The sequence below is a fragment of the Photinus pyralis genome, unplaced genomic scaffold (genome assembly GCF_008802855.1).
Source record: "Photinus pyralis isolate 1611_PpyrPB1 unplaced genomic scaffold, Ppyr1.3 Ppyr1.4_LG10, whole genome shotgun sequence".
Classification (NCBI taxonomy): domain Eukaryota; kingdom Metazoa; phylum Arthropoda; class Insecta; order Coleoptera; family Lampyridae; genus Photinus; species Photinus pyralis.
This window is the reverse complement of record NW_022170250.1, coordinates 20098630-20110788: the sequence shown is the minus strand read 5'-3', so window position 1 is coordinate 20110788 and position 12159 is coordinate 20098630. Positions and strand designations below refer to the sequence as shown.

Sequence of the window (12159 nt, the reverse complement as noted above, 5' to 3'; positions counted from 1 at the left end):
TCTAAAATAAGGGAGCCAGAACCAAATTTATCTTCTGGAATTTCACGCCTGTATGTAGGCAACCCAACCGACCGACGTTTCGCGCGGAGCGATGCAGAGCGAGTTAGCGCGAGGAAGCGACATGGGAGGGAAGGAGGGAAAACGACAGTCAAAAGCAATAACGTTTACAAGTGTTCAACGTGGCCACCGTTGTTCTCAATGCACTTCCTACATCTAGCCAACTATTATTATACTATTGCCATAGTGTTTATTCACTTGATACGCGTCGTTGCAGACGGGATTTCGTGGGTTTAAACAAATTCTGATCAAGTGTCAGCCACACATCGCCGCCTGAGATCGCTCCGTGTGCACCGCCGGCCGGTTGGGTATTCTCGGTTTAACAGAATATTCAATACCGAAAAACCAAGGAATATATTAATAGTGTGTTCTCACTATATTCATTGCTGAATATCCTTGGAATATGCCACCCGAACGTATATTCTAAGAATATCCAACGTTATCTGGGTTACAATCATTTTGTTCTGTTCCAGAAACTTTCCCATACAATCCACAATATCGAATTACATTGACAGAGATTGATGACGATGACGAAGACAATAAGTGTACAGTAATCATTGCGCTATTGCAGAAGAATAGAAGGTCAAAGAAGCAAAGAGGCGTGGAATTTTTATCTATCGGATTCGCGGTGTTTTATGTAAGTGGATCACTTCGTCCATTTATGATGAACTAATGGAAATCTTTCAGCTTTCCGACCCCAGCAGAGTTCCAAAGCCGTTGGACCTAAACTATTTCAAGTACAATGTATCGGTGGCGCGGTCGCCGTCATTCATCAACCTTCGCGAAGTCACCTGCCGGTTTCGTCTTCCGCCCGGAACGTACTGCATCGTACCTTCCACCTACGAGCCGAACGAGGAGGGCGAATTTCTGCTGCGAGTCTTCTCGGAGAAGAAGAACAACATGGAGTACGGTTACGATCAATCTCATAATGACCACGACGCGGACTCTGATCACGGTTCCGATCAGGGCCATAACAGTCGTAGATACAATTACAACCCTCCGCGCGGCTACACCGCCATGAGCAATTTCAATCCGGGCGGCTACAGCAGCTTCTTTAACTCGGGCGGCTCTCCGACTTTAGCGGCTTCGCGCGAAACTTCTTCCAGTTCCAGCAGCCCGGTCCGCGACCTCCCGCCCACAACCCCCAAGCGCAGTACACGAATCCGAACTATCCGCGGCCCCAGTACTATCCTCCGCCCAACCAACAGCACTACACCAACCCCAATTACCCCCAACCTCCGTCCTACGTACAACCGAATCAAAGCAGACTTCCATATCCGCAGCAACCTCAATATCCACAGCAACCTCCGCCCGGCGGTTACGGGTTCAAATTCTGAACTATTCCCCAACTTTAGGCAGTGTGATTTGAATCGATCAATTTGATCTTAGCGCCGGTACAATTCTTTTGTACTCCGCTGTACAAATAAGAGAGCAGTATTTAACTCTACCGCTTAAGTAACTATTAACGAGTTTGTCAGTGGTATAGCTGCGGTGATACCGTCTCTTTAGTTAGCCGAGACATGAGCTACCTCCGAGCCGGATTCTTCCTCTATACCACTTTTGTCTTGTGTTGATTGTTATCGTTTGTAAGTTTTGTTTTGTAAATATCGAATGTTTTTATATATTTTTTCTCTTCTCTCTCTCTCTCCGCTTTTGGAAGTTTTTGTTTTTTCTTGGGTGTAGGTGAAGGTGTTCTGTACTTAGGATAGTTGCTAAAAAGAAAGTTAAGGACAATAAAACAAAGTTCCAAACGAAGACGACTGCGATTCTTTCGTGTATAACCGTCTCTTTGTTTTTCAGAATGTTCGACGATCCAGTTGCAATTAAAGCGCCAGTCGCAACAGTGAGTTCTTTTTATATTCCCCGTTTTTGTACGGCGCGGTTACACGGCGTACTTTTGCGAGAAGTAACCTTGTAACCCGCCGTTTATTTAAGACGTTGAGTAATTTAGTTTGCGATAAGGGCATCAATTTCGAGAACTTGAAAGACAAAAAAAGTGTAACTTTTTGCTTTTTGAATTTCATCGATCGGTAGAAACAGGTCTCAAATTTGACACGTCGATAAAGAACCCAGCGGGTTTTAACGTGTAGAGGGAATGAAAGAACGTTAACAGCTTCCAGACATGTACATATTATTTTGCAGTAGTCAAAGCTCGCACCTTTTGTTACAACCTCTTTCTGTAAACTCGTAAACCACCCTTTTTTCATGTGGAAACAATTTAAAATTATCTGAAAAGCGTGGGGTGAACATTCCTGCTTTTTTATAATAATCGAAGAAGTTACATTGTCTTCCCTTTCGTGTCTTCGCATTTTTTTTAACGAATTCATGTCAATTCCAGTCAATTGAACCGAGAGATCAGAATTTGACACCCTATCTTTACCCCATGATGAGCTGAGACTGTAATACTACATCTAGACGCAGTAACTAATTGGAGAACAAAAGATCATTGAAAACCCCGACGTAAAAATGACACATATTTCGTTGACCCCAATTGTCCAGATAAATTCTTTACATCATGAACAATATTTGTCCGGGTTGCAGAACCTCGACACTTTTAACAGCTTTAAAATTCCTTCTTTACTTATTTATAGATCTTATAGAGCTTCTAGTGATCTCTAGACCCTTTCCAGAATCCAGAGACTCAGGAAAGTGGTAGAAAACGTACTGGAGCCCACTAAATTTTGTCTGATATTCCGAATGTTGTCTAAAAATACAGAGAGTAGTACTGGAAGAGGTTGGTAACAAGGTATATAGTCAATCACATATTTTAAGTAGTCATTGAACGTTATAAATTCAGTGATCAATGCGGGTTGTGTTATATTGTGCTACACGTGCGGCTTTGTCTCGTTTTTAATTCCGTCTTGCGGAAATAGGCGGCCGGAAGTGTTGAGGACAATCGTTTTTATTATGCTGAAGGTAAATTATAGTTAGGCTCACTTTATTGCTTACTACTCGGGGGTGTTTCTAACTGTACAAGCCCAGTATAGATCATTTAAACTAATAACGGTGGTATGCTTTTGTTGCATGATAACCGGCTGAATTTTCTCTTTTTTTAACGCGCATGCGCTCTGTAGATACTTACCCCTAACGCACATTTCTTTAATGTTTGTATCGACCTAGGTGGCGTCCGCCACACCCGAGAAGCAGGCCCAGGACGAGAAGGTCGACGAGGTGCGTCAGTATTTCATACAGTTAGCCGGCGACGATATGGAGATCGACTGGGAGGAACTCAAGGACGTTTTGGACTTTGCGACTAGAAAAGGTATGTCTGGCGAAAGTTTTTTGGTAATGCTTGGTTAGCGGACCGCATGTTCTTAACCCGTAATTAATGTTTATGGGTGTAGAAATGCAGTTAGGCAAGGTTAGTGTGCGGAATGTCGAGGCCAGTGCGGGACGTGCGGCGACCGATTCTGGGAGCAACGTTGCCAATTCTTTAATAGGATTCTTTTGTATACCGCTTTGTAAGAATACTCCTATTAGCGAAATTGTGCCTAATCCGGTGTCTGCTTCTGTCGTTCAGACTGCTCCGCCTAAGGGTGATGGTATGTTTAGTGTTTTTAGATGTTGTTTGTAATTGTACCTACGTTGTGAGCATGCTGCATCTTTCCCCCTCTGTATGAAAATGAATTTTATTTTTCATTTTAGTCAGAACAGTTACACAATTATAGTTGGCTTCAAAAATACCAAATTTATCGCAAAACCCACGACTGAGTTAATAAAAAAACCTCCGCAAATTTCACACAATTGCACAATCAGATAAGAAAATGTGAGAAGTGAATAGTCAAGGCGAATATTTCGGCGAATACTAGGGGGCAAAGTTACCAGGGTAAATTAACATACCGTACAGTGAATTTATCTGGCATCGAGGTCAACTATGTTGGAGGACGAGTTGCTGGATCAGAATTGTGAGACGAATACCCTGAAGTGTGTTCTCCAAGAGCGAGATCTTGAACCGAGGCGTATTGTCGCGCACGAATTTTTTTACATGTATAAACAATGTATAAACAAATATTCCGAAGGCGTGGTTCCCGAGGCCAAGGTTGAATGTTTCCACGAGTTCTGGAAAGTGAATTTACTGACGTAAAGTGATCGACATTAAATTTTTTTCGAATTGAGCAAATATTTCAAAGGCGAATTTATCGTGCCGAAACAATTTGCGTAGGAATTTTAGGCGGAATATTCCGATCACGTGTTTTCCAAGGGCGAGAACTTGAACCGAATCGTATTGTCGCGCATGAATTTTTGTTACATCGAGCTTTGGGGCGGATACTTTGCGTGGACATAGTGGCAAATCGACTTGGGGTTCATGTAAAAACAAATATTCCGAAGGCGTGGTTTCCGAGACCAAGGGTGAATGTTTCCACGAGTTCCAGAAAGGGAATTTACTGACGTAAAGTGACCCACATTAATTTTTTTTTCGAATTGAGCAAATATTTCAAGGGCGAACTTTTCGTGCCGAATTAGCCAATATGTGGGCACAAATATTTAGAGGGCGTGTATTTCGATGGCGAATTCTTGAATGCGAATTGAATTCTTGCTAGTGCAAAGGGGTACTTATGCATAGAATATTATTGAGGGGAATAATTCAGAGAAGAATTTTGTAGGGGTCAAGTAGCTTGTCGCGTTGGCTGTTCTTCTACAAGATTATTCCTTCTTAAAGCAATTATATCAAGGGGGGATTTTTGGGGCGAATTTATAGTGCATCATGAACCCTTGGGAAGAAGGGGGAAATTTACATAGGCTATTTTTTAGGACAAATTAACTTTTCGCGTTGGCAAAATTATTCCGAGAGAAATTGACCCAGAGCGAGGGGAAACATTTCGCGAGGGTGAATTTGTGTGTATAAAAGAGTGGAAGAGAAGGAAGAAGAATTTACAGGCCAAATAATGGAATGAGAATCAATAGGATACTGGTTTTGGAAGTTGAAGTCAAAGAATTCGGTTGGACAAACAGAAGAACAGATTAGAAATCGAAAGAGGGTTTATTTTGTTTTTTACCTAATTAGCGAAGATAATGGATATCAAGAGAGGGGAGGGGGGAAGACTATCCATATCTTGTCGCATAGTTCTTTTTTGAGAGAAAACTGCCCAAACGTAACTTTTCTGTGCTCTTGCTTATGCACTTTATACTTACAATGCTAAAACTATCGCTATCGCTTAAAAGTACTTCACTTCACTACACTATATCAAAACACAGATTGTTTACTTACCCGAATTCCAATGTGGCACAGTAACGTTAAGCAACAAACATTTTCAGAAACTGCGAACCACGGATTTTCCAGGGACGTCTGTAAGTCCATCGTTGCACTCTTAGATGCAGACCATTCTGGCAAGCTCGGATTCGAGGAGTTCAAGTCATTATGGTCACTAATAAAGAACGCAAAGGTAAGCGCCCCCTCTCGTCAAACTTCGCCGGCACTAACCTGCAATGACACTCTCAAGCAAATCTTCGCCAAGCACGACAAGGATAGCTCAGGAAGCTTGAGCGGATTCGAACTGCGGCACGCCCTAAACTCGTGCGGTTATCTACTCAACACCCACGTCCTCAACCTCCTGATGCACCGCTACGGAAACAAGAAGGCCGAGATCGCGTTCGACGAGTTCATCCTTTGCGCTCTCAAACTGAAGACCATGATAGGTGAGGCATGTTGTGCAGCTCATCGGCCTCACGTGTCCCATTTCAGAGACCTTTCAAAGGAAGACGAAGGGCGGTGCCCAGGCGATAACGTTGTCTTTTGACGATTGGATCGAGACTACCTTGTACTCTTAAAGTTGCCTTTAAAATCGAAAGTATACATACTGTTCCATTTTTGAAATGTGTATTTTTATAGATTTTGATAAAAGTTTATTTTAATATTTTACTTAATATAGTGAGACATTCTTTGCCAAAGAGCCTACCAAAGCGTCAAATTTTTTACTTATTTTGTAATGTTGTTGCTTTAATGTTAAAGACTATTGATCTATAACTTGTTCTGCACGAAGAAATTGTTAAGTACTTACCTTCAATCAAATAAATATATTCAAGTTTATAGAGCCGTGTGTGGTTTCTAAACAATGCTTTCTTCCCCATTAATAGCCTTCAATACCTTTTAAGAGTCTAAGTGCAGTATTTTAATGGTTTAGATCCTGTAAGGGTTACCAACAGTTCTGAAGAGCTTCCAAAGATCTTCCGTAGATGTCCACAAGGCACGTAGACGCTCAAAATGTATTAAAAATTTTGCTTGAGACTCCAAAAATGTCTTTTAGTTTGCCTCTAGAATCTTTAAGAACTGTAACAGAGCACCTGTTTTCCGCTATGAAATTACTAGTTTTAGTGATCACTTTGTAAATGAACACTCGGTATCAATAAGCTTTTTAAGTTCGGCGTCGGGTTAATTGGTAGAGTCGCCCGGAAAGGAAAATAAGAGGCTGTATCGGTCGAAATCTTTGTTGCCAGGGAAGAAAATCAATTGTATTAAGTTTTAGGTCTGTTAATTACACATTAATCGATTATAGTTTTCTAATTGTATATGAAAATCTGGCATTAAACCGGCCAGGTTGTGCAGTTTAAGGAAAATATGAGCGTGAGGGGAGGATATTGTTTCACATTCCTACCGAATCCGATTATTTACTGTTCCCGCTGAGGGAAATTCCTGTTTCGCTGTAAGTTTGTTTTAGGAGCCCACCGCTTGCCCATTACGATCTTTGACAGTCGCGACCCACTTTGGCTTCCGGGACGCGACTGCCAAGACCGGAATTGTACATTTAGAATTCCTGAGGTCGCCGTTTCCCAGTCCAGAAGCAAGAGAGACCGAACACTTTTGGTGGCGCGAGTTTCCCGCGAAAGTCGTCGCAGAACATCTAAGAATTAAAACGTTTTGAGAGTGTTTAAGTGTCTTATGTGGTTATTATGAACTTTTATGAGTCCTTAAGAGTCTGTCTGTGGTGCATTTTATAAAATTCTAACAAGAGTCTCCAAAGAGATTTCTCGAAGCTCTCAGCGCCGATAATCTTTTTTCTCTATTCAAGCGGAAACTTTAGGAGCCCTTGCAAAAGTTATTGGGAACTTATGGGTTTTCCAATTAGAAACGAACTCACATTGTTAGAAACGTTAGGAGGATCCAAAATTAAATTAAGATACTCAGGAAGGTGATGAAAAAGTTAGAAATTGTTGGCGAGGGAAAGATTGACCCCGGCATCGAATAGTTTAGAGCCCTTTAAGGGGCGCAGCGTTTCCAAAAGCTTCGAAGTCTCCAAGAGATTTTTCGGGGCTTTTTTATAGAGCCGACAATCTTTTCTCTTTGTACATTCTGCAATTTTAGAAGCTGTGACACAGTTTATTAAGCGGCCATGCAAGCTTTATAGGGGAGTCGATAGGGCATGTCTGTCCGTGGACACGATAACTGTCAAACGCTTGGACGTGGACCGATTCGATTCAAACTTTGCACAGTTAACATAATATACCACATGTAACAATTTAAAAATGGGTCAAATGCAATGAACCCCTAGGGTCACACCAAGGTTCTTTGTCGCTTTTTTAGATGCTCTTTAGGGTTTTTTTGTTAGGAACAAAGTCTGTGATGATTTTTGAGAGTCTAACGGTCTTCAGAAGGTTTATTTTCTTTCTTAGATAATGAGTGTATAAGAGCATTTAAGGCTCCTAAAAGCATTTGAAAGTCAGATGTGGTTGAAAGCGTTTATCAATCTTAGCAAAAACATTAGGAGGTTTCAAAAACCCCTATCAATATCTGAGTGAAGGGAACTTAAGGTATTCCGAAGGTGGTGACACAGTTTGGAAATTGTAGCGGAAACTTTAGGGTTTTCGAAACGATATCTGGGCGAAGGGAACTTACGATATTGGTGGAGAAGTTCTACAGACTCAGGTGTTGAAAATGGTTAAGGAGTTTTTATGGACACTTTAGGGCCTTCAAATCTGCCTATCAGTAACCTGTGAGATACCTACTGGAGAGGCTCCATACATAATCAGACGGAGTTGAAAAGACTTGAGAGAAGCTTTAGGGTCTTCAAAATCCCTAAGTGAAAAGAACTTAGGGCATTCCAGAGGCCCAAAGGCATTGAAAAAGACTTAACAGAAACCTATTAGGGGCTTCTAAATCCCTATCGGTACCTAGAGAAGCGAACTTTAGGGTACTCTAAGCAGTCTATGGGCTGAGGAGGTGGTGAACTCGAGTTGCAACTACTCAAAATCCACAGACCTTGATCCGTCTAAAAGTAATTTAATTCTTGACAAGCACGACTATGTAGATATTGACGTACCTAAGTAGACGCTAGGAACTTGTTAAGATCATCGAAAGGAATAATAAACTAGAGCAGGTTTATTGGAAACACCCCAGGGCTAGGGGGAAACAACTTTGAATTTTTGGCATACACACCTCTGAATTAATTTGAATTACCTAACGTGAATTAATTTGAATCAACGTGAACTAAGGTGAATTGTGAATTCATTTGGATTAACCTAAAATAAGTTGAATTAACGTGAATTAATTTGAATTAACGTGAATTAAGTTGAATTAACGTGAATTAATTTGAATGAATGTGAATTAATTTGAATTTGAATTTTTGGTGTACACCAAAAATTGTACTTGTTTCTCCCTAGCCCCAGGGTGCTTTGGGGGAAATAATCAATTGAAACCTACAAATGGTGCAAAATACATACCTAGGTGAATGGATTTAAACTTTTATAAATGTTGTACTACCCTTAATATACAGTGCGATGGTGGTGTAATGGTCAGCATAGTTGCCTTCCAAGCAGTTGATCCGGGTTCGATTCCCGGCCATCGCAAGATTTTTGCAAATTTAGGAGATCGTTTTATCTGAAAATATACAAAACCTATTTTATTACACCTACTGCCTGTGGTAACTTGAATGCAAAATCTAAAAGGATGAGCGTAACTGTAAAAATTATATTGTTCAATTGCTATGCTATTGCTAAACTATCAGACAGATGGACGAATCTCATTGATTTACAAAAAAAAGTTGCGATGGCCGGGAATCGAACCCGGATCAACTGCTTGGAAGGCAACTATGCTGACCATTACACCACCATCGCACTGTATATTTTAATTTGTTGTTTTTGTGATGTTGAAATATTTTATTCTTCATTCTTTTCATCGAATTTTCGTCTAAATCTGTCTTTATAGCAATCCAATATCGACAATGTTCACTTTTTAGCGCATTTTTGAAAAAAATACGCTATTATATTCGTTATGGCTGATTGGCCGGCTGTCCGGGTGAGATCTCAGCAACTACAATAGCTAAAGACTTCAAATTTTCACTAAAAGCTTTCTGCTATAGTGTAGATGTGCAGGCTCTAGTCTATTTTGAGTTAGATTACTTGTGAGATCGATAATTTAAGAAAATAATTTCGATAGGTATGGTTTTCGGAGGTGCTATAATTTTAACGTTAGATAGCGCTACCAGTATAAAAACTTAATTATTTACTTTGTGATTTGTTTTACAAAATAAAGACGTACCCTCAATTGAAATTAAATAAAATTAATTATTTAACGCAGCCAAAATTACTCGTGAGATCGATAATTTTAACCTTTGCTAATAAAATAGTGACCTGTGTTACCAAAAATGCGCTTTAATCATGCATATGCTGATTTACAACTTGTTTTAAATTTTTTAGACCAAAATCGTTTCTTTTTATTTCCTCATTTCATCGTCTGCTTTTTTTTCAAGTAATTATTTATAATACGCTTGTGTTTATTTTATCTAGCAGTTCAAACTTCGACGATTTATCTTATGAGTGTGCGTGTGTGTTTTTTTTCCTGGTTGCTAAAAATGAAAAGAATAAGAAGTAGAACAAGATACGAAGAATCGCATACCTACGATTTATTTCAGTAGAGAAACGGAAACCAGACTTTTCATCCGGCTCATAGGTATTCAATAGCAAGTAATGATCCTTGAACACCCAGAAGTCGATTGGCGAAAGTTTGGCATCGTAATCTCTTTTCGTTTTCGTGTTAGACGAGGAGCAGACGGACAGACTGACAAAACCATCACATATCTTGGTAGATATCTGTCGAAAGGGTAATAGGTAAATGTTTCTGTTTTCTAAACAGAAATGGCGAGATTGCAATTTGCGTGTGGTTCAATACATAACCTTTCATCTCTGACCCTTCGTACAACTACAACCCTTGGATAACCAGGCATTTAAAATGGCATAATTACCTACCTAGAGCGCATGGTGGAGAGCTTCCAAGATATTAATTAACCCTGCGCTTCTTTTGCGTGGATAGAAAGATTTCGGTTTTAGGGGAATTATTCGAAAGAAAAAAAAACTCCCCTTGTGTGATGGTTTTGTCCGTCTGTCCGTCTGTGTTCCTCGTCTAACTCGAGAACGCAAAGAGACAGTGATGTCAAACCTTCGCCAATCAATCTCTACGTGTTCAAGGATTAGTGTGCTATTGAATATGAGCCTAATCAATGGGCCAGTTTATTGGGATATACTTAAACCTGAACTCGATAAAAACCTTGTACCATTCTCCAGTCTACTCAGCATCGATGGAATAAATTGTGCCGTCTATCATAAAAATTGGGTAAAAGGGTAAACAATAAGTCACTATACTCTAGGGACAATGATTAATGAAAAAAAGGTTTTCGCATTAAGGCGAGTAACTTGGTATTTAAAGTGTGCGATATTTTACTAGATGAATCTTTGGTTAACATTAAAAAAATATTTCCATAAGTAAGAAAGTTGACCTTGCACAGTTAGCGCATGCGCAGATCTGATTTTTACAATATGCGATATGCGTGTCATTACTAGAAACTTCTGTTGCTAAAATTTGAAATAAAAAACCCTAAAAATAAGAAAGTTTATTACATTGTGTAGTTTGCGCTTGACTTTACTAGAGTATCTGTGGTTAAAATTTTAAGGAAATATCTCCACAAATAAGAAAGTTGACATTGCGCAGTTTGCGCATGCGCAGATTAATCGGACGGACGTGCGAACTGACGGACCGACGGGTGGAGAAACTCGCCTTCATATGGCCTTCCAACATCAGTTGGAAAATGCGCTAACACATAAACATTTAAAGGCCGCCGTCTCGTCCTGGCGTTCCACTTGCCTTTTATAAGTACCATTTCCGACACTTCGTTGTCAAGGAATTTGCTTCGACTTCACCAGGTTGATTCATTTTGCCTTTGAAAGTACTTTCCTCCGACAAACCGTTTTCGAGATATTCGCTCTTAATGTTTTGACATCACCAATGGATATATGTATTTCTTCCGGACTTTCCAATCGCCTTTTGTGAGCACCCTCTTCCGACAATCCGTTCTGGAGATTTAAGGGAATCCGATCACAATAAGGATTCGAGGAGGAGGACCGTGGTTGGTAGAAATTAATTCCTTTCGTTGAGATCTTTTATTAGAGTACCATGAGGGATCCCCTCTTTTGATAAGAATCAGAAAGAAGCTCGTTAGTAGAAAACGGTTGAGACCTTTAATTAGAATACCATGAATGATAAAATTAGTGTCACCCTCCCCCCCTCCATGCACCGTCACCCACTAATCTCAAAAAAGAGACTTGAGTTTGCACAAACCAATTTATCTCGATGAGACCTGGCACCGTAAACCGTCTCCCGAAATTAGACTAATTTCAGTTTGGATGAGATCAATTATAAGTTGAATTTAGTTTGGAATTAAGAATTATCATTAGAATACAACGAAGGGCAGAACGTGTGTTTTGCCTCCTTCCCCCCTCATTTTTAACATTTTTATTTGGCACGACTAAAGGTATGCGTATGCAAAATATGACACCAACGTTTTACTTTCAAAAACACCATCTTAAGAAATAATTCATGCCCCCATCCCCACCCCCCAAATACAGCGAAATTTGATGACCGTCTGACACATCTTCCTATGCTAAATATTGCCAAAAATTAAAGGAATCTAGGACCATTTCCCTAGTGGTAGTTCAAAGCGACAGAAGGATATTAAAACAGGGGTCCCTCAAGGATCGGTTCTCGGTCCTTTGCTATTTAATATACATAGGCATGATATTCCTGTTTCCTGAGTATGTTTACTGATGATACGACAATCATTACTCAAGGTCACAACCTAATTGGCGCAATATCAACACTCCAAAGAGCAACAGATG

General features: G+C 40.1%; 2 protein-coding genes and 2 non-coding genes across 9 annotated transcripts in view; 2 read left to right on the top strand and 2 right to left on the bottom strand.

The window, feature by feature from the left end:
- LOC116161270 (calpain-A-like) overlaps window positions 1-6085 on the top strand; it is a 48596-nt gene extending 42511 nt beyond the window's left edge. For 3 of the 5 annotated variants that reach the window (XM_031474578.1, XM_031474577.1, XM_031474576.1), the window contains 8 exons: window positions 531-694; window positions 745-962; window positions 1858-1900; window positions 3178-3319; window positions 3402-3599; window positions 5314-5441; window positions 5499-5694; window positions 5741-5953. In XM_031474578.1, coding sequence (XP_031330438.1) covers window positions 531-694; window positions 745-962; window positions 1858-1900; window positions 3178-3319; window positions 3402-3599; window positions 5314-5441; window positions 5499-5694; window positions 5741-5826 — 1175 coding nt within the window. In that variant the 3' untranslated portion in view covers window positions 5827-5953. Of the gene's footprint in view, window positions 1-530; window positions 695-744; window positions 963-1857; window positions 1901-3177; window positions 3320-3401; window positions 3600-5313; window positions 5442-5498; window positions 5695-5740 lie in introns of all 5 variants that reach the window. The other 2 variants (XM_031474574.1, XM_031474575.1) reach the window with 2 other exon arrangements.
- The window catches only part of LOC116161281 (synaptotagmin-7), a 650310-nt gene that overhangs the window by 216390 nt on the left and 421761 nt on the right, over window positions 1-12159 (bottom strand). The window lies entirely within an intron of this gene.
- Window positions 8767-8838, top strand: Trnag-ucc. The gene has a single exon. It is a non-coding gene; the product is annotated as a tRNA-Gly (tRNA).
- Trnag-ucc lies at window positions 9034-9105 on the bottom strand. The gene has a single exon. It is a non-coding gene; the product is annotated as a tRNA-Gly (tRNA).